This window comes from Ambystoma mexicanum, chromosome 9, assembly GCF_040938575.1.
Source record: "Ambystoma mexicanum isolate Mex_15411 chromosome 9, UKY_AmexF1_1, whole genome shotgun sequence".
Taxonomy (NCBI): domain Eukaryota; kingdom Metazoa; phylum Chordata; class Amphibia; order Caudata; family Ambystomatidae; genus Ambystoma; species Ambystoma mexicanum.
The window spans coordinates 79,958,692-79,981,111 of record NC_090931.1 but is presented as its reverse complement, the minus strand read 5'-3'; the positions used below and the strand labels follow the sequence as shown (position 1 = coordinate 79,981,111).

The 22,420-nt window shown below is 47.6% G+C and overlaps 1 protein-coding gene across 1 annotated transcript in view; it reads right to left on the bottom strand.

The window, feature by feature from the left end:
- LOC138487675 (cryptochrome-1-like) overlaps positions 1–22,420 on the bottom strand; it is a 137,169-nt gene that overhangs the window by 81,079 nt on the left and 33,670 nt on the right. Inside the window, exon 2 of the mRNA XM_069614201.1 lies at positions 20,650–20,923. Coding sequence (XP_069470302.1) covers positions 20,650–20,864 — 215 coding nt within the window. The 5' untranslated portion in view covers positions 20,865–20,923. The remainder of the gene's footprint in view (positions 1–20,649; positions 20,924–22,420) is intronic.

Here is a 22,420-nt window from a genome sequence, read left to right as displayed (position 1 = left end):
AACTCTGAACTCCAGTGTCACTTCCCTCGAAAAAGAGCTAAAGACCCATTATTCTAGACAGACGGACAGGGAGCTAAACAAGGCCACAAAGGCTCTGGAGATGCACTGGGCCGATCGCACCGCGAAGGCCCTGGCATTTACTAAACAATTCTATTACCATAATAGCAATAAGGCAAATCGGTTATTAGCCTATAAACTGCAAAAGATTCACACCAGAAATAACCTTATGAGTCTCAAAGGCCCAGATGGGTCGAGTAAATTTGCCACCCCAGACATACTCGAAATCCTAACGGACCATCACAAGGCGGTCATGCAAGGGCCTCCCACATCTCGAGAGGATGGTGCCCGTCAGCAGCACTATCTGGAATCATTTGACGCCTCTGTCGCTTCTACCCCTTTGGACCTCCTAGAAGCCCCAATTTCCACAGAGGAAATCCTAACCGCCATAAAGTCGCTCTAGAACGCTGCCCTAGGCCCAGACGGGCTGACGCCCAGGTTTTATAAATAATTTGCCCGCATCCTTGTTCCACAATTAACTCTGCTATTTAACTCTTTCCTCTCCACTAAAAGTGTAAAACGCTCCATGGCCGAGTCAACCACCGTCTTGCTTAAAATGCCAGGGAAGGACACGGAATGTGCGGCCTCATATAGGCCAATCGCCTTGATGAATACCGATGGGAAAATCTTCTCCAAGGTGTTAGCGGCCAGGCTGGGTGGGATTCTCCCCGAGTTAATACATAAAGATCAAACAGGCTTTATCCCGGGCAGGGGGACCCACGATAATTTTAGACGCACTCTTATCATCATTGAGTCCGCAAATATAACAAAAACCCCACTCCTTGTGATTTCCCTTGACGCCAATAAAGCGTTTGACTTAGTGAACTGGGATTACATTAGGTCCACGCTATCCCGCATGGGCTTTGGTCACAACTTTATAACCTGGACGATGGCAATTTATGCACACCCAACAACGCAACTCCGAGTCAATGGGAGGAAATCGGCATGCATCCCTATATCCAGAGGGACCCGCCAGGGGTGTCCGTTATTGCCCTTAATATTCGCCCTGTCAGTGAAGCCCTTCGACGCGAGAATCCGCCTTAACCCAAATATCAAGGGAGTTGCAGTGGGCGGAACGGAACAAAGTGGCGCTCTACGCCGATGATGTACTTCTAACTATCACTGATCCGGACAGCTCGCTGCAACCCATTTTGGAAGAATTGGAAGCATTTGGGGGGTGTTCTGGATTCAAGGTGAATTATGATAAGTCCTCAGTTCTCTCTATCAACCTTCCAAAGCATCAGGGAAGCATCTTATGCCCCGATTTACCGATCCCATGGGCAAGCGCCACGCTGGAATATCTAGGGGTCCAGATTCCCAAATCCAATTCATTAATCTACAAACACAACTTCCCCCGGCTATTCAAAACACTACGCGCATGCCTGAAACGGTGGAGTAAGCAGGAGGTCTCATGGCTGGGCCAGGTGGCAGTGGTGAAAATGAACTTACTTCCTAGGGTGCTCTATCAGTGTCACGCGCTCCCAAATCATATACCGGAAGCAGACCTCGCCTCCTTGCAGTGGGACATTATGAAATTCATCTGGGGGGGACCCCGTATCGCCAGGAAAATTATGACCCGCAGTCGCCAGCTGGGTGGACTGGGGGTCCCGGACATCTCCAGATATAGACGTTCGGCTCAACTCGCACATGCCTTCGCATGGACGCGCACCGTGGACCGCCCATCCTGGCTGCAACTGGAAGAAGCGTGGTGTGGGTCTCCCCGGTCGGATCTGCCCCACATTCAGCCCCAGAAGGCCCTCCCTGCTCTGGGCCCACTTTCAGCCACTCGCAACACGGTGGACAATTGGAGAGTTGCGAATAGGAAGTGGGGAATCAAGAGCTAGTTGGGCCCATTAACCCCAATCTGGGGCAACCCGGGTTTCTCTCCCGGACTCTGTGTACGCAGCTTCCCCAAATGGCCAGAGGGCGGCCTTCATAGAATCTCAGACTTTCTAATAGAGGGCCGGCCGCTCTCCTTCGAGGACTGCAAGGCGAAGTTAATCACCGAGGAGGAGCGGTTCTGCTATACACAGATCCGTCACTGGATTTCGCAGCGTATCGTTAGGAAGCGTGGCTCCTGGGACCTTACACCCCTCAAACTCTCACTGACTGCTCCCCCTCTAAGGGGCAAGATCTCCACAAACATTTGGAGAAATCCAGCCCGGATGTGAAAGAAAATTACATGCCGAGTTGGGAGAAGGACCTGGGGCGCTCCCTGGAGCCAGAGGTTTGGGACAAAATTTGGACAAGACTCCACAGGAGTACTCAGTGTGTCACTAACAGAGAGGGGGGTTATAAAGTTTGCTTCAGGTACTACATCACTCCAGCACAGCTGCATAAAGCAGGTGTGAGGCCCTCGCCAAACTGTTGGAGGGGCTGTCCGCAAGAGGGCTCGCTCTTCCACCTCCTGTGGGACTGCCCTAAAGCAGCGCACTATTGGAAGGGGGTCCTGACTCATGTTAGAGCAATCACAGGCCTCAATATCCCGTGGGATCCCGGTATCATTCTGTTGGGAGACCCGGGGGGAGGGGACTTGCCACTGTCAGGGAGTGCTGCCCGCCTGTGCACACACCTGCTCTTGGTGGCCAAGATAGCCCTTGCCCGCCTCTGGAAGCATCCCGAGGGCCCTTCCATTCCGCTTTGGTGGGCCAAGTGTTGGGACATTGTCACGGCGGAAAGAGTCGCAGGTCTTCGCCTGGGCAACCTTGCCCCGTTCCAAAACACCTGGGCCCCATTTATGGACTATGCGGACCACTACCCGGCCCTCATCCTAAAGCCGCCTAGTGTCCATTGGCTGAGCTGATTTGCATATGGTAGCGCTCCGCTTTAGCTAAGAGACAATCCCCAAGGACAGCGATCTTTTCCTGCCGAGTACCCCCGTGATGGATTTTTGGGCTGATTCCTTCTGCTTTTTCTTGCATTATTTTCCCATACTCATATTTCCACTACAATGAACTGCGCCTTATATGCTTTGTCATTTCTGATGTCTGTTTGTTCTCGTGTTGTTTGTTTTCTTCTGTTATTGATTAATAATGAATAAAATGTCTATTTTGAAGAAGAAAAAAATACAGCATTCTGTGTATAGCGCAGGCGGGGCGGGGGAGGTGTTACCATGCAACTACCAGGATGTCTGCTACGAGAGTACTTAAGGTCTTTCATACATGGAAAATGATAAGGTGCTGGAGCAAGAGCACAACCTTAACTTGACCCCTCTTGTGATTTTGAATGAAGACAATTCTCCGTCCCCTGCCGACCCCTCCTAAAATCCCAGCCAGGTGGACGTAAAGGAAAGAACTTTTTTGTACACTTTGGGCCCCGTTGAGACCTTTCAAAATGCTACACATTTTACAGATCAAGAAGTTGCAGGCAAGAAATGACCAAAAGTGGAGGAGCGCAAGGACCCAACATGACAGCACTCTTACCCCCGCGCATTACACCAGACAGCAGCAGCAGGCAGGCACCATCGGTGCGACCAAGCACACACCACAATCACATCTAATGAACACGAGCGTCCCACTGCATGCTTGTGTAGCCAAGAGATGCACACTTTCACGTGATGCAACTGAAATGTCGGTAAGCATTCACATATCATTGCTGCATGGGGAACCCACACTCAGAGTACACCACAGAGCGTACACGTAGATCCACGGCATATTAATAGCGTGAACCAATGCTGGCACGAAAAAACTCATGCACGTTAAAGAGGGAACCACAAATTACACCCCATGAAAACACAAGCACATAATCATCACAGGACACATGCTGGACCTGGACGGACTCCATAATGCCCCTACTCTGTTTGCACACCTGCATACTCAAGCATGCATTCACGCCCCCCCCCCATTAGAGTGCGCTTCCATTACTCACAAACACCCGATTCGTGTGTAACAGCAAGACACACGCCCTAAGCACAAGCAAATGCTGGTCTAATGATATGATATGATATGATATGGTATTTGTAACGCGCCTATACACAAGTGTTTCAAGGCGCGACGAGGCAGGGAGGGAGGGAAACAAGGGGAAGACAGACAAACGATCCTACTAGGCCAGGTGTCATTCAGATCGCGCAAGTGCAGAGGTAAGGGGAAAAGGAGGAAGTGCAGGGGGAGGAGGTGGGGGGGGGGAAGTGCAGTACAAGGTATGTAGCGTAAAAAATAATAAATAATAAATAAAAAGGGCCAGCTGGTGGCAAGTGCGAGGTAAGTGCAGAGCAAGTGCTGGGAAGGGGGCTGTAGGGATACAGTGACAGTCCCACAGTGCAGGGGGAGCCAGGGAGGCAGTGCAAGTGGAGAGTGGCTGGGCCCTGGACCGAGGTTGCTGAGAGTGGCCCAGATGCAGGTTTAGTGCTGAATTCAGTGGGGAGTTAAGCAGGATTAGCAGGGGAGAGGGAGAGAGAAGGCAGAAGCGAAGAGGAAGGTTTTGAGGTGCTTCCGGAACCGGAGATGGTTCTCCTCAAGTTTCAGGGAGGCAGGAAGGCTGTTCCAGAGGGAGGCCCCTGCTGCGGAGAGAGATCTACCCCCAGCTCGTTGCTTCGAGAAGCGGCTGACCATGAGGGAGTTGGAGACGGATGAGCGAAGGGCTCGTGAAGGAAGATATTTAGGAAGAGAGAGTTGAAGGTATTTAGGTCCCAGGCCCCAGAAGGCCTTGTGGACAATGCAGAGGGTTTTGAACTTAATCCTCGCAGCCACTGGGAGCCAGTGAAGAGATTTCAGTCCTGGAGAGATATGGTCCCTGGGCTTGAGGCCAAGGACAAGTCTCGCAGTTCTGTTCTGGATAAGTTGCAGAGGGCGGAGAGTGGAGGCAGGCAGATTAAGATAGAGGCTGTTACAGTAGTCCAGCCTAGAGAGAACCAGGGCTCGGGAGACAGTGAGCTTCTGGGGGAAGGAGAGGAAGGGAAGAATACCTCTGAGGAGGTGCAGCTGGTAGTGTGACTTCTTAGAGACGTCAGATATATGAGGAGAGAAGGAGAGTGTGGAGTCGAAGATGACCCCGAGGTTTTTAGCCTTGCAGGTAGGGGCAGGAAGGGGGCCAAGGGAGGCCGGCCAGAGAGCTGCAGGGAAGGAGGGAGTGGGTGTGCCGATGAGTAGAATCTCAGTCTTACTGGCATTGAGGCAGAGGTCATTGGCGGCACACCATTCCTGGATAGCAGACAGACAGTCGGAGATGAGGGAAGGAGAGGAGGAGGCCGAGGGTAGCCTGAAAATGAGCTGGGTATCGTCTGCATAGCACTGGAAGTAGGGGCAGAGAGCGGCGATGCGGTGGGCAAGGAGTGCCATAAGAGAGATCATCACAACCGTACACAGGTACACTTATTGTTCCACACCAAACTCGCAGCCACTGCTCACATCACATGTCCACATAGTCACACAACACACTCACATCACAATCACACAAGGCAGATTCTACTTCACATTAACCTTACACACACATATACTCACAGGTGCACATTCACGTTACTTATCTCCACACATGTGCCAGCTGCTATGGGCCCACGCGCAACACATACTTACACATGCTTGCACTCACATGTCATACCCATGTTCTTGCTCGCGTTATATACTCCGATGGAACAACACCCAAGACATGCGCAAACAAGTGTACACTTACATTGCTTGCCCACACATGCCACTGCTACCAAGACATGATCACACATACTTGTTTCTAGATGACAGGCTCACACGGGCCAACTTACATGGCATATTCCCATTTCCCGCGTACTTGACACAGCACTCTGGATCAGTCACATGCCATACTCATGGGCACACAAAAGTGACATCATGATGCATACACAAGTGTGCACTTGAATTTCTGATGAGCGTGTATCTCACCTGACATGTTCACTCATGCCCAATCCTGCCACATGTCTCCATTGATGTGAGGTGCTCACCGAGACTCACGAATGGCCGGCACAAACATGATTTGTCCACTCACGTGCCACTGCCAGAATCTAGGCGCGTTATGGCAAATATACAGTATTCATCAGCGATTTAGGAAACCGACAGATGTCCCAAAAAAATACCATCAAGGACTCTCAAACCAAAACTCCCTCTGCAGGTCATCATGGCAGCTATGCTCTGCGCCGTCTTCCACAGGCCACGAACGTGCGGATATGGTTTGCTCAAACCTTTCCCTTTATCCGTCACAGACTGTCCTGCGGGCGCTTTTCATGGCCCTTCTACGTGTTGACTGTTGACTCGTCGGCACTACTCAGTCAGAAGCACCCTTGCCACCCTGCTTCTGCATTAACGAGTACTGCCCAACGGGTTCCCTAGCGCTGTGACGCCGATGCATTTATATTTGGCACTGTTCATCTTCTCCAAGCCGATACCAGTTTTATTTTACAACTTCTACGACAAGAAGACCCATACTTGTTTGAAATTCTGCATGTGTTGCTTTTTTCTCTGGGTTAACACGATGATATTTATATTTTTTTAAAGATCAGTGTGTGTGTCCGGGTCGGTCAATAATTCCAGCACTGTCGTTATGTACACATACATATATGCATGTACACATACATACACGTTGTTGTGCTTAAAGCAGCGCCTGCAGACAAGCCAGCCTGAAGCTTTGTGTCCATGTAAATCAAGGTGAGCGGGTGTATGCAAGGGAGTGGCTCCTTGTCCGAGGGATGCGATGAAGCGCCTTGGCAATAGCATGGCATGCTTCATACCTTGAGCAGTGGCACAGTGCCGAGAACTGCACACGGGAGGGAGGGAAGAAAGAAAGAAAGAAGGGGTGTGGAGCCAAACGTGTAAATGCGCATTGCATCATGCCATGCACCTGAGCAAAGCATTTGCTTCCATGCATAGGCAGGAAAACAGGATCCAACACACATGTGTGCATTTGCATACATTAGCATGCAGTCAAAAGATTGATGCTGCACAGCAGCACAAATATAGCAGTCTCTCTCTCCCTCTCTCCTCAGTCTCCTCAGTCTCTGCAGACAGGCATGCAGCCCTGAAGCCAGGGGCAGGGCACTGTGGGCATGCACACACGGCCAGGCAGGAAAGGGTCCGACTCCAGTCACAGTGCTGGTGGCCAGAAAAGCACTGGTGGTCCGATACGTTGGTGGCGGAGTGGTTCTCTAGCATTGCAAACAGATATGCACACAAGTAACAACTGGTCGCAGGGAGCCTGGGGGCAGGCAGGCACCCGCTGGGCGGATGGATCATTTGCTACATAATAGCAAACGTAGCCTGCGTGCCTGCCTGTGTCGGCTGCAGATAGTCTGGGCCCTGGGCCCATTGGTGCTAGTGTCAGCGCCCGGACGCTGGACCAACCGCTGCTGCAGACCTGCAGGGCCTGGCTGGCCTGGGAGGATGATCCCCGTGCCAAAGGCAGGCAGCAAGGGAGGACGGGCTCGGTCGGTATGCTTGCTGCTCGCATAGTACACAAGCACATTGCAATTTGTTGGCATTTTTGTTTGTATTGCTTCCTTCATGTCGGACGCTCAGAGTCTTAGTGGAGCACCGCCAGCCCAGCGAGAGCCTGGGTGGGGCGCACTGGGGACCAGGGTGGAACCAGGCAGGGGCAAGTGCCCCCCTGCTTCTCCATGGCTCACCACCAACATCACCCCAGACTTAAAATTCCAGTCTTCAAACGTGTGCACTCAGACTAATCCAACAAATTCGTCCCTTCTCCCCAAGGGGTTGGGGACCCACTTTGGGGCTAAGAAGGTGGTTTCGCTAAGCAAAACAGTCCCTAGGGGGGGGGGGGGGGGGAGTTTATAACATCTCCCTTAACACAAGAGTCCCAATTATGTGTTGGATACATGGGGGCTGAACACCATAATAAGGCACAGGGGCTTTTAACTTTGCTCGACTTGGCTCCTGACCCCACCTGGATGCCAGCAACACCAAACCAATGGTGTTGCATCTCTTTTCGGATAGGAACATTAAAGGGCAAAGCACCCCTACCTGCAGGGAGAGAGCCAGCCTGAGCGAGCAAGGCCATGTACAACGGAAGCCTGCGCTGTAGAGCCAATCCCCCGTGGAGGCAGGACCACGTCAAATACACAGTGCACAGAGGGATCCCAGAGCCCAGGGAAGGCTGCTTAGTCTGGAGGGGTGATGGGGAGGGGAAGGCCATGGCAACCAGGTCTCGAAGGAAGAGACAGAACCGCTCCAGACGTGGTGCACTTGCGTTCACGAGCAACAAACCCTGGATGAAGAAGCAGTGCTAGAGAGCAGACAACTAGCGCAACCCGGTGCGTTCACTAGTGGATCAGCCATCACCCCCGGTGAAGAACGCAGCCATAAAGCAGGTATGTGGCCAACACAGAGGAGAGCGAGGAGGGTGGCAAAGCTCTGAAGCACTCTGCAAAGGCGTGAGAACATTGCAGAACCCACATGGCCAGTGAGGAGTTAACCACGCAGACAGAGCTGGCTGAGGACAGTACGCAACCCACAAGACCAGCGAGGCCAGTGTGGGCTGAATGTTTTAGTAGCCTACAGAGGCCTGAGAATAGTGAGAAACAAACTAAAGAGCCAGAGGGCCCATGCTGAGCTACCAGAGACCTAAAAGAAATAGAAACACGTGTGAGGGGTGAACCTGAAAGAAAGACCCGGGAGGGGGCAAGAGCCACCAGAGAATCAAAAGTTCTGAAGCACCAGAGAGCTCAGTCAGAGCCAAGAAAGCAAGCCACTCACCTCTGTGAGGGGGCGAATATCGGGATAAGCCGAGACTGGCAGGAGGTCCATGTTGGACCAGGAAACCCCATTGCTTAAAAGAAACAAAAACGCCATGGAGGGGCAAGCAAGAGACAAGTTACAAAGTTGAATAATTTGCAAATCCAAGTATTGCATTTAAGGAGCAAACTTTCTAAATTAGGTGAAGGAGTCAGGAGTCCCCTTTTGTATTGAAAAATCAAGGAACTTGTTTGAAGTGCACAAGCAGGCAGGGGCCTGAAAGACCAAGAGTCGAATTTGAGAGATACTTGGGATGGAGTCAAGCACCAACCAGCACAAGCCAAGAAGAGTTAAGGGGGGTGCGGGGGCGGGGGGGGGGGGGCGAGTAAGGTTTTCCTTATTAGTGGTGTGTCATTCAGTAGGATAGAATAGGCTTGGACTGATGAATCCTGCAGAGTCTTCACAAAATTCCAGCCTAAAGTCTCCTCCCCAGTTGCCAGGGGAAGGCAGCCACGGCCTGATCGGACCCTGGGGGTGTTATTAGCCAGGTGGATCACCTGGGAGGACAAGCCCCCCCAACCCCCCAAGGGAATAGGGGGATTCCGTTAAGGGAGACGCAGTATTTGTCTTCTTCTGAGAGTGAGATTTCTATGGTACCAGAATATTTAATGGCTTGTTGCCAAAGTAAGACTTCCCTTCTGTGACAATGTGGATGTCTTATTACAGAAACTGCTTTCATGTAATACAAGCCGGACCATAAAGTCTTACTGAGGTGGAGATGCAAAAGCAGGAAGTAAAACATGTAGCACCTTTCCTCTAACGCTGTTTTTCGTTCCCTAGGAAACGGTGGGCGAGGAGGAGGAGGTCGAGCCCAACGGTCTCAGCTGGGCGTATTAGGTTAGCGGTTGGAAGAGGAGATTACTAGAGTCCCGTTGCGCCTAGTTAAGTTAAACGTTCAATAGTAGTTAATTTGTGCCGCGTACCGTGTTGTGAGGAGGCGCGGATCGCTGCAAGCTGCTCCCGCCTGCGGAGTGAAGGAGGGAAAGAGACGGACTTCACGACGAGAAGTGAAGGTTGGTGCCGCGTACCGTGTTGTGAGGAGGCGTGGACCGCTGCGAGCTGCTCCCGCCTGCGGAGTGAAGGAGGGAAAGAGACGGTCTTCACGACGAGAAGTGAAGGTATCGAGAGCATAGAGAGAGTGAAGGTTGGAGATTCGGAAGAGGAGGAGCAGCAGCAGCAGATGAGCCCTCGTTCACCGATCGAGTGGAAAGGGGAAGACGCCACTCAAAGGTAACCACTCCGTATCATAAGGAGGAGTCAAGGGCTGTGAAGCATAGGGAAGTCGGCAAGGAGAGAGAACAGGATAAGTTAACCCCAAAAGGGGCAGATATTCTTAAAAGGGGCAGAGTGGTATCAATAAGGAGGAGTGAAACCCTACGAACTATAAGACGTTTTTTAACTATAAGAGACATTTTAAAAGCAAAAACAAATGAGCTTCCTTAAGTGAATAGTGAGGAAAAAGGGAACTTTTTGAAGGGAAACATACGCCAGCAGTGTGATTGAGAAACATTCAAGCCAACTAATGCTCTGCAAGTTTAATGAGAGACAAAGGGTAAAACGCTCGAAGTCTGAGGGGAAAACGAGGACAAATAAACTTTATCAGCTTAGTTACGAGCGAACCAGAAAAAGACAAAGAAAAGACAGTCTAAGAAGATCAAATAGAGTCCATAGAAGAGAAACAGAAATACAAGTAAAGAAGAAAAGAGGCAAAGACAGAAGTAAGACCAAGATACCTAAAAAAGGACATTAAGGAGAATTTCGAGTAGAGCTTACCCTTATAAACTTGGTGTATCAGACGAGACGATCCTTCCCATGAAGGATTGTAGAACACGGAAGCAGAAGTATCCTTTTTATGGTTTTTCTGAACAGAAAGAATTCTGTTAATAAAGAATTGGGCTCTCTTTCAGTCCAAAGAAAACTACTTACTCACTGAAGTCTCTTGATTTCTTACTAATTCATACAGTCTAACCATTAGAAGTATCACAGTTGGTGTCAGAAGTGGGATTCTGAGAACACCTGGGAAGACCTGATTAAGACCCTAAGCGAGGGTCAGCAACTCTTACAGCAAGCCTTACAGATGCAATCACAACAAGCTCAAGCTGACAGATTGGCCTTCCAGCAGGCCTTACAAATACAGCAGGCTCAACTACTCGAAGTTACCAATGTACGAAACAATCCTCAGGTCCCCACCTCTGTCTTACAAAAATATTTGACCGGCGAAGATCCAGGACACTTTTTCGTGAACTTTGAACGAGTAGCTCGGAATGCACAATGACCCGCCGAGAGATGGTGTCATTACATCGCACCATTGATGACCAGTGAAATGCAATGTGCATATCAAGCAGCAAACCCTACTGGTGATACAAACTACGGAGACATGAAAAGGGTGGTATTGGAACGGATGGGACACGACGAGGAAACTTATAGAGTGAAATTTAGAGAGCTCAAGTTGAAAGGGGACGAAACCCCAAGGCAATTGTTTTATCGAGTAAAGGAATTAGCAGAGAATGGTTACAGCCTGGTACATCTACTTCAGCAGAAATGATCGAAAAAGTCATTCTGGAACAGTTCATTGAAGCTCTCCCTGCACCGGTGCAGCGGCGGGTCAAACAACATCCCCGGCTGTCATTAACAGAGGCTGTGGAAGTGGCCTCGGCTTACCAAAAGGCGGGACAAGGGAAAGTGATGACCTACCCGACAAGCTATAAACCACCCCTTTTGTTGAATAAGTCTGCTTCTACACTAAGGTGGCCTCACTCAATGCTACGAAGATCAGAAGGTGACGGCGTACGATCTAGACCTACCAGTGAGGGTCCGGTGAATGATCGTCAAGCTACTCCTACACCTAGAGGTCCACAATGTTTTGACTGCGGGGACTGGGGACATTTAGCGAGATTTTGTCCGAAAAAGCCGAGAGCCGAACCAATGGAGGTTGGCTTACTCGAATCACATAAAGGAAATGAAATTACCGAGACGATGAATGCGAGACCATCGCAGTATCTGTATACCTGTGACGCAGAGGTGGATGGAAAACCCACCACCGCGTTAGTCGACTCAGGGAGTCTACAGACGGCAGTAACATCAGAGCTGGTAGGTGACGATTGTTATTCCTCAGAGAAAATTCCTGTCCGATGTGTACATGGGGATGTAAGGGCATACCCATCTAAGGAAATACAAATCAAAGTAGTCGGGGAAACAATGGGAGTCAAGGCAGCAGTATTACCACATCTACCAAAACCACTTCTAATTGGCACCGATATACCAAAATTTCCAGAGTTAGTACATAAGATTGAGAAGAGCTGGTTGGAAACGGCCCCGTTCCATAGTGATTAAATACCTAGTACAATCCCTAAAATACTAAAAAGTAAAAAGGTCAGACGTTCTCTGAAGAAAGAATGGAGAGTCAAAAATGTCTCCCCGGTAGCAGTAGATTGGAGAATCGAGGAAGACGGAGACAGTTTCCGGTCTGCTCAAGAACTAGATCCTTTGCTGCAATATGCTCAAGAACGAGTTCTAGAAAAAGTAACGGGAGAAGGACCACGATTCATCAAGGAGAATGGGTTGTACTATAGATTAAGTAAGGCCAGGAATGGCGAAGACGTAAAACAGCTGTTGATTCCCCATAAATTCTATCAGACTATTCTGGAGGTGGCTCATATCCAAATTGGTGAAGGACACTTAGGAACGGAGAAAACCACCAAAAAGATACTCGATAGATTTTATTGGCCTGGAATATACCAACAGGTAGTTCGCTTCTGTCAGTCATGTGAAGAGTGTCAGCGGAAGAACCGAGCCAATGTAAGAAGAGCACCACTTCAACCTATGCCCCTAGTGATGGAACCATTCAGTCGAATCGGAATAGATATCGTTGGACCTTTGGAACCGACCAGAAGAGGCCACAAATACATTCTTGTAGTGGTCGATTATGCAACCAGATACCCCGAGGCATTTCCATTAAAAGCCACAAATACCCAGCAGATTTGTGACACCATCATACCTTTCACTGGACGAGTCGGGATACCCAGGGAGATTGTCACCGACCGTGGGTCGAATTTCATGTCCAAGGTTCTAGAACAAGTTTGTGAGACCTTGAAAATAGAACATCTGAAAACCGCTGTGTACCACCCACAAACTGATGGGCTAGTAGAACGTTATAATAGTACCATCAAACAGATGCTGAAGAAAACGACTTCCCCAGAGAATAAGGACTGGGATAGAATACTTCCATGGATTCTAATGACACTCAGGAATACTCCACAGTCGTCAACAGGGTTTTCCCCCTTTGAATTATTGTTTGGAAGACCTGTTCGTACTTTGTTAGACCTCTTAAAAGAATCTTAGGAAGAACAACCGAACCATGGAGGTTACACTAACAGAGTATGCTTCCCAACTGCAAGAAAGGGTGGAAAAGTTACAAAATGTTGCAAGAGATAATCTTCTTCAAGCACAGATAAGACAAGAGAAATACTACAATCAGAATACACAGTTGCGTAGATTCAAGAAGGGAGAACAAGTACTCGTGTTAGTACCTACATCAGAGAACAAAATGCTAGCTACTTGGAAAGGTCCATATGAGATTCAAGAGGTGTTGGGACCCTTAACCTACAAGGTGAAGCAGACAGACTGTAAACTTCCTTATCAAACATATCATGTTAATTTATTAAAAAAAATCGAGATCCCCCGTACCAACAATGGCCATGATATCCGTGAATGAAACTACAGAAGAACAATTTCTCCAAATAAAGAAGAAAACTGGTGCGGAGGGCCTAAATGTAAATCCAGATTTGTCAGGAGTTCAAAAAACAGAATTGTCTAATGTCATACAAAAGTTTGCACATGTGTTCTCTTCCTTACCAGGGAAAACTAATTTAACAAATCATCATATAGTCACCAAGCCAGGAACCGTAGTAAGACAAAGACCTTATCGAATTCCTGAATCGAAGATCAAAGCTTTCAACCAAGAGGTCCAAGAAATGTTAGATCTAGGGATCATTGAACCATCTTACAGTGACTGGTGCTCCCCGGTTGTCCTTGTACCAAAGCCGGATGGGAGTGTAAGATTTTGCATGGATTTTCGAAAAGTAAATGACATTTCTAAATTTGATGCATACCCAATGCCCCGAATAGAAGATCTCCTGAACAATTTAGGGAAGGCGAGGTTGTTGACTACAATTGATTTAACCAAAGGTTACTGGCAAATTCCCCTACTTCCTGCTGATAAGGAAAAGACGGCATTTGCCACACCTACGGGTTTATATCAATTTACGGTTCTACCCTTTGGGTTGCACGGAGCTCCGGCAACCTTTCAGCAACTAATAAACCATATAATCAAGGGACATGAACAGTATGTCGGGGCTTACCTTGACGATATCATAATCTATAGTAACACATGGACAGAACACCTACAACATCTGGCAGGAATCCTTAAGACTCTGGAAACGAAGGGTTACACATAAATCCCAAAAAAAACTCATGTTGCCATGTTTCACACAAAGTATCTGGGATATTTTGTCGGTCAGGGGATCATCAGACCTCAAGAGGAAAAGATCAAAGCCATAAAACAGTTAAAATTTCCAGCTACACCGAAACAAGTGAGGGCATTTCTAGGGTTTGTGGGAGATTATCGTAGATTTATTCCGCACTTTTCTACTCTCGCCAGCCCTCTTACAGATCTATTAAAGAAGAACTCGATGACAAAGAAAACTTGGGAGACTCGAGAAACTTTACAAGCATTTAACGCCTTAAAGGAGGCCCTCACCGAGAGAGCTATCTTACACTGTCCAGATTTTAACGCCCCGTTTTATCTGCACACTGATGCCTCGGGTACCGGAATAGGTGCTGTGCTGTTCCAGGATCAAGGGGAGAAAGAAAGGCCCATACTCTTCATTAGTCGGAAGCTGTTGCCACGTGAATTGAGTTGCCCAACTATAGAGAAGGAATGTTTGGCCGTAAAGTGGGCAATAGACGCTCTAAGATATTATCTGTTAGGTCAGGAGTTCACTTTAATAACTGATCATGCTCCCTTGGTCTGGTTTGCTCGAAACAAGGATTCAAATCAGAGAATACTTAGGTGGTTCCTTTCCCTCCAGCCCTTCTCTTTTAGAACAGTTCATAAACCAGGAAGATTGTTAGCCCAAGCTGATTATCTATCCAGGGCAGAAACCCTTCCCGATCGTAAGGGTTTAGTAGAGGGGGGTGTGACAATGTGGATGTCTTATTACAGAAACTGCTTTCATGTAATACAAGCCAGACCATAAAGTCTTACTGAGGTGGACATGCAAAAGCAGGAAGTAAAACATGTAGCACCTTTCCTCTAACGCTGTTTTTCTTTCCCTAGGAAACGGTGGGCGAGGAGGGGGAGGTCGAGCCCAACGGTCTCAGCTGGGCGTATTAGGTTAGCGGTTGGAAGAGGAGATTACTAGAGTCCCGTTGTGCCGTTGCGCATAGTGAAGTTAAACGTTCAATAATAGTTAATTGGTGCCGCGTACCGTGTTGTGAGGAGGCGCGGATCGCTGCAAGCTGCTCCCGCCTGCGGAGTGAAGGAGGGAAAGAGACGGACTTCACGACGAGAAGTGAAGGTTGGTGCCGCGTACCGTGTTGTGAGGAGGCGTGGACCGCTGCGAGCTGCTCCCGCCTGCGGAGTGAAGGAGGGAAAGAGACGGTCTTCACGACGAGAAGTGAAGGTATCGAGAGCATAGAGAGAGTAAAGGTTGGAGATTCGGAAGAGGAGGAGCAGCAGCAGATGAGCCCTCGTTCACCGATCGAGTGGAAAGGGGAAGACGCCACTCAAAGGTAACCACTCCGTATCATAAGGAGGAGTCAAGGGCTGTGAAGCATAGGGAAGTCGGCAAGGAGAGAGAACAGGATAAGTTAACCCCAAAAGGGGCAGATATTCTTAAAAGGGGCAGAGTGGTATCAATAAGGAGTCAAACCCTACGAACTATAAGAAGTTTTTTAACTACAAGAGACATTTTAAAAGCAAAAACAAATGAGCTTCCTTAAGTGAATAGTGAGGAAAAAGGGAACTTTTTGAAGGGAAACATACGCCAGCAGTGTGATTGAGAAACATTCAAGCCAACTAAAGCTCTGCAAGTTTAATGAGAGACAAAGGGTAAAACGCTCGAAGTCTGAGGGGAAAACGAGGACAAATAAACTTTATCAGCTTAGTTACGAGCGAACCAGAAAAAGACAAAGAAAAGACAGTCTAAGAAGATCAAATAGAGTCCATAGAAGAGAAATAGAAATACAAGTAAAGAATAAAGAAAAGAGGCAAAGACAGAAGTAAGACCAAGATACCTAAAAAAGGACATTAAGGAGAATTTCGAGTAGAGCTTACCCTTATAAACTTGGTGTATCAGACGAGACGATCCTTCCCATGAAGGATTGTAGAACACGGAAGCAGAAGTATCCTTTTTATGGTTTTTCTGAACAGAAAGAATTCTGTTAATAAAGAATTGGGCTCTCTTTCAGTCCAAAGAAAACTACTTACTGACTGAAGTCTCTTGATTTCTTACTAATTTATACAGTCTAACCATTAGAAGTATCACACTTTCCCAATGTTACCCAAATTGAGGGTAGGGACAACTCGTGTGATCAACACAGGAACAATATATGTGGGAATCAAAACCTTTAACGCTGACCCGTGAAGAATATACTTCTTCCTTGAATCTGAATCAACCATTAACCCATGTAAAGCCCTTCCCTAGGGATCTATTCTATAAGCAAGGGATATCCAATAAAGTTGAAGTTTGCTTTTATGAAGCAGGAGGTAAGAGCATTGGGGACTTCAAGTCCACAATGACCCAAGTACTGGGATGATGGAGAGGGACTCAGAGGCACTCAACTGCAATGTGCAGTCTAGTGGTTCTAATGACCCACACCTCAGCAGGACTTTTGAATATATGTGGCTCCCTCAGGTGCTGGCCATTAACAATAAAAATCGTTGTTGCAGGCTTTCCCCCTGGAGAGAGAGGATCTCCTGATTGTGTGCCGTGTTCCGGTGCTGGCAATCACCGGTGTACACTAGGAGCAAGGAAAGCTCCTTTCCCGATCAGCGCAGGCTGTGGGAGAATCAAAGCAGTCTGCTGTGCAGGAGGCGGCACAAGAGGCAGAACGAGCAGTGGCAACGGATCGCACGGACGCGTGTGCAGAAACCAGTGAGTTTAACAGTGGCGGGTAATCCTGGTATGCTCTGTAACTACTAACAGCAACTTTGAATACCAAACTAATTGAAAGAAGTCATATTGGGGAAATAAGAACTTTGTAAAGAGGCAAGAAGAGAAAGATTACAATTATAAAAGCCAACACCATTGCAAAAGTAAAGAATGGGCAATACTTCTACAGCGTGTTGGCTAAACAACAAGAGAACATTGTTACAGGAAAACTACTGTTGCCAGAATAAGGAAGAGGCCATAGTTAAGCAGCATGACATCAACACACATTACCTAAGCCAAAGAGGGGCAAGTGTAAGAAAGAAATATTGTCAGCAGTTAATTGATGTAAAAGTGGGAAAACAGAAGTGGGAGGAGAGACCCTCCTGGTATAAAGTAGCCGGGAGGAGCATAACGTGCACTGCCTCTGGCAAAACAAGAGTGGAATAAACAGCACCAATGTCCAACATGTTTTCCCCAAAGAAGTTGTGAATGTCGAGATTGTTCAAAGTTAAAGACTTTTCTAAAGGTTTGAAGTAGACGTTACCACAGAGTGCTTGTAGTAGCATTAGGAATGTTTGTCCTGGCAGGCGAGTATACCAGGATAGGGACCTTTTAGTGGTAGTCCTGGCAGGTTAGTGGACAAGGAAGGCATTGTGGTTGAAGTGGAGAAGAAGCAGAAGTGGCAAGACCACTAAAGTGTTTCATGAATTGTTGTGGAATCATCCTGACAAAAGATTGTTGTAGATACAGAAAAATTGTGAAAGTGTTTTGTTATTTAAGAATAAGTTGTGTTGAACTCTTTGCTGTATGTGGAGAGATAAAGACTTGTCGTCTGGTTGAACTGTTGGTTAATGTCCACGTGAAAGACTTTTTGGAGCAAGAAGAACTTCATGATCAGCACTTGGCTACAACACAGAAGTTGCTTATTTGAACTTTTGAGTGAAATTCCTGCTTGAAATCTGGGGAATGGGATCCGACCCAGGTTACAAGGATACATATTTATTAGGTTTATGTTGAACATTACTGTTCTTTCGGTTATATTTGAATTGCTATATATGATGTATGTATGTGTGAGGGACATCATTCCTTTTGTTAGAGTGTTTTCCTTTAGTTATTTTCATAGGCATGGAAATCCAGGTTAGGTTGGCGATGGGATAGTGAGACATTTATCAACCCCTTATCGGTTAATAAAAATGGCTTTTTGTGGAAAACCTTTACCAAGTTGTCCGCATCACAGTACTGACCCCTCACAGGACAAGGTTTATTTGTATAAGAGGTCCTGACATGCACCAGTTTATTATTTTCCAGAACATGGAACCTTCATCGTAGAAGTAGGGATGGACAAGACCTTTTATTTGCTGTATTAAAACAGACACTTTAAAACATCTTCTTGTCTGTCTCCTATATCCGATTTACCACAGGACACAGACATTAAATAATTGTTGGCCTGTTGGGCAATGTGATGAATCTCAGGGTTTCGTCACTTGTCCCCACAGGGGAGCCTTTCCTTTTGATGCTAGCATTGTGAGCCCGCTACCCAACATTCCCCCTAGGGGTGGCAGTTAGCAGGACCTCACAGTGAGAGACTCCCCTTCTGGGATAAGGACTCCCATTCCGTTAAGGAACTTCCTAAAACTCTATCTGTTGAACCATCAATAACATCCAAGCTTCTGAAAAGTCCATCATAACAAACTACTGTTTGCTATTGCAATGTTAGTCCTAGCATTCATTTTAAAGAAATGTCTGACAAAACCACTGAGACAAAGGAGAAATGGGCGAGTAATACAGATTACTCTGTGCTCCTAAATTAATCCAACTGTGATGAAGGAGCCTGCCCAGACGAGTAAGAGAGGTTACTCAAAGAGAGAAAAGACTGTTACGCTGGGGAGGACCCATTGCCTAGATATAAAAATAGAAGGGCTATAAATGGTGTGTGAAGCCTGGGAAGTTTGAACCTGGGAAGAGCTGGGAGCTGCTGAGGACTGGGAGAGGCCAGGTCATTAAGACCGGGCTAGTGCATGTACTGACAAGGCATAGGGAAACCAGATATCTGCGTTGTGTGGGGGAAGAGAGCCACAAGGAAAGGAGGCCCAAGTGAGCAGTGGCGTGACGTGGGAAAGGTGGACTGTTCAGTCCAGAAACAGCACAGAGACTGCTGCAGCCATGGCTATGCAGAACCAAACCAAAGAACAAAGGAAAGGAGAGCCTGCGTGACCGCCAAGGTAGTTCCGACACGAGTAGTGTTACGCTCCTGAAGAGCGATCCGGTGATGCTAGCCCATGAGCAAAAAGGTAAAGGGAGAGGCTGGAGACACGAAGCGGGATACAGGGAGCAGGGACACGCTCAGCCTACTGATCCCAGCGACACAGCAGGCATTTTTAAAGACCAAGAGAAGATATGTGTAAAACATGCTGCGTTTGGGGAAATAATGAAGCAAAGGAATACAGAAAGTCAAGAGCAAGAGAAGAGGCATTTGGGTTCCTTCAAAGTGTTGGGGAAAGGCAACCTTATAGAGACGTAGCCCAAAGGAGTGAACACGCAAATATTGCAAGGAGAACAGGATCATCTCTAAAAAGGAAAGAGGATGCCAGGAGGCTTGAAGATTCGCCAAGAACTAAAAGGAATTAATCCAAGCGATCACCTAGAACAGTTTGAAAATCATCTGTTCGGGCGAACAGCCTATCCACGAGTAGGAAGCTTTCTCCTGGACTTGTGTAGTTTCTTTCTTTAGTGGTAGGGCGTTTTCCGACGGAGGGCAGACTCTTTACTTTTTGGATTTCACTACTGATGACAAGCAGACTAGTAGGTTTAGTTAGGCAGGGAAACCCCTAGAAAGGGGATATATCACTTTCTTATTAATTTTAATAAATCACTTGTTGAATAGGACAAAAACTAGTCTGCCTCTTTCTTCTGACCTACCACAGCCAACCATACAGACATAAAATACTTTTCTGGTCAAGCCACAGATACAAAACCCCATCTGTCCAGTCGACAGACAGGATTTCCCTGCCCGTCCAGTTTAGAGATACCTGTCCAGTCTACAAGCACAGGACCCCCGCTCGTCCAGTCTACAAGCACAGGACCCCCGCTCGTCCAGTCTACACAGACACAAAACCCCTTTTCTTTCAGTCCACACACATACACAAACCCTACCCCGCCCGGCCAGTCCATAGGTGGGAAAAGCCTGCACATTCAGTCTACAGTTAAGAAATCCAATTCCATACACTTAAGTTACCCGCAGCCAAGTTAGTCTCCAAAGAGGAACCATTCGAATTTACAGACCCCGAATCCCCACTTGTTCTCCCTACCAATAAAAAAAAACCCTGCCCATCCCATCAACAAGCAATGCTTTTTGGTTCAGTCCAAAGACGTGGAATTCTAGTCTGTTGAGAAAACGTGCATGTCCTGGGTGAATCACTCTGCAGATTGTACAACACTGACAGCCATTGCTTTGAAGCACTTGTTTTGTATCCAAGCGCTTTATAAATAAACAATACCATACCATACCATCCGGCATACGTAAAGAATGCTACTTTAAATTAACTCCAGATTTTTAATTGATGAAATTACCAGCCTCCTGCGTGCCCCGCAACTCCAAACCAGGTTTGCAGTGTTCGATGGAGATCACAGTAATCTCAGCAAAGTGTCTACGAAAGGACAGCCTCACTATTTTGCTTATATTCACTTTGGTCGTGGATTCCAAAGACAGCGGAGTGGGTCAAGTCATGGATTGTCGCAATGGGCACACCTACCTGGAGTTGAGGTTCTGGAGGTTCTCGTCTAGGTCCTTCAGCGTCTCGATGAGGAACCGCCAGCGGTTGACACTGACCTTCATGTTCCGGGGGAACCAGGGATCGAGGATGAAGATGGGGTACAGCTCTGAACAGTCCTTGAGCGCCGCCAGCAGGGCCGGGTTGTCGTGAAGCCGGAGACCCTTGCGGAACCAGTGGATCGAGACATGCTTCATGGTGGAGACTAAACTTGCTGCCTTTAGTTCTTCTTGAGCAGAAAGGTGCTCTTTATTCGCTGAAAATCAAACAAATCAACAATCAACAACAGGAAATCTTTAGAGCTTAGAAAAAGGAACAAGAATCTCATGCCAACTTTCCTGAAACCCTGTGTCCCCAGGTTATTATCAGCTAGCTAGAGACTCTTGCCGATGCCAGGCAATTTACCCTGAAGCCTCCCTTCAGATCTGACTCCCGCAATGCAAGAACACACTTTTTTTAAATGTGCTTTACTAGCTCCAAAACACGTATCCATAACAAGACAAAACAAAACAGGAAGACATGAAGGGTCTATGTTTTACCACTAGTATTTAATTTTTCAATGGAGAGTTAATGAATCTCACTTTAAAATATTTACATCTGGTTCCAGGAATAGTAAATTCCTGGTGCACTAAAGGTGCAAATAGGTGCACCCCCTTGGCAGCGCTCTATCAGTTGCGGGAATTATGGGCAAGAGGAGGGGAATACCTAGGGGGGGCGCAAACACCATTGACAGCTGCACCATGTTACCTTATGTACCACATGCCCAGATGAGGCTGGAGGAGTTTGCGGGATAAAGTAGGGGTGGGGCATCTGAGGAAGGGGGGGAGCTTGGAGGGCTGGGGGGGCGGGTGGGAAGTGACCCTGGCACAGGGGCAATGGTTAGCAGGGAAGGCACAGTATAATGTGAGCCATACAACAGCCATAATGATATGTAATGTAGGTCGCAGGTAAGTAAGCCACTTGAGATTGTACACCGACGGACCCTGAATATCGCGGCAACATGAATTTCTCAAGCACTCAGACTTTGGAGTGTGCTGGAGAAATGTTGCAAACCAACCATTCCTGTGAGACTGTAGTCGATGGGAGATGGTTAAAGCCGAAACGTTCAAGGTCAGTGAGCCAGGCTACTGGGAAAAGAAGATCTTTAATTAATAAACACTAGTAAGTTGAAGAAGAGGTATCCCGGTGGGGTTGTTAGTTTCAAATCGCCCCTTGGCAGACAGGCGTGGGAAGAGAGTTGTGGGGTGAGGGGATGAGCTGGGAGGGGACCAATCATGTGAAGAGTTGCGATGTCCTGAGGGTGCAACAGTGTCGTGTGTCCTCTTGCAGAAGTCAGCGGAGTACCTCATTGATCGCTCTTCATTGCCAAACCCAGGTTGCTTTGTGTTTCTCATGAGAACTGGCCACTGGCAGACAAATAAGGTTCCGGTGGTCAGCACAACTATGTCATGAAATGTTTGTCATTATGGGGGTGGTGTAGGAAGGTCTGTGACATCACGCAGGGTGGCTTTTGTGCGGAGAGGGGTCAAGAGGGTTTGCGCCAATCATGCTTGATTACTGTATGCCTAGCTATAGGGGACCGATGTAGTCCCGCCAATAAGCTTGGTATGATGATTAAATAGTGTTACTAACTTTGGCTTATGCTAATAGTGTTCAAATGTATAAAAAGCTTGGCCACGGTAGGCAGCACCGACATCTCCCTTCATTCAGTTCTGTTCCATTCCATTGTGCTAATTGAATTGTGCTCTCCCAT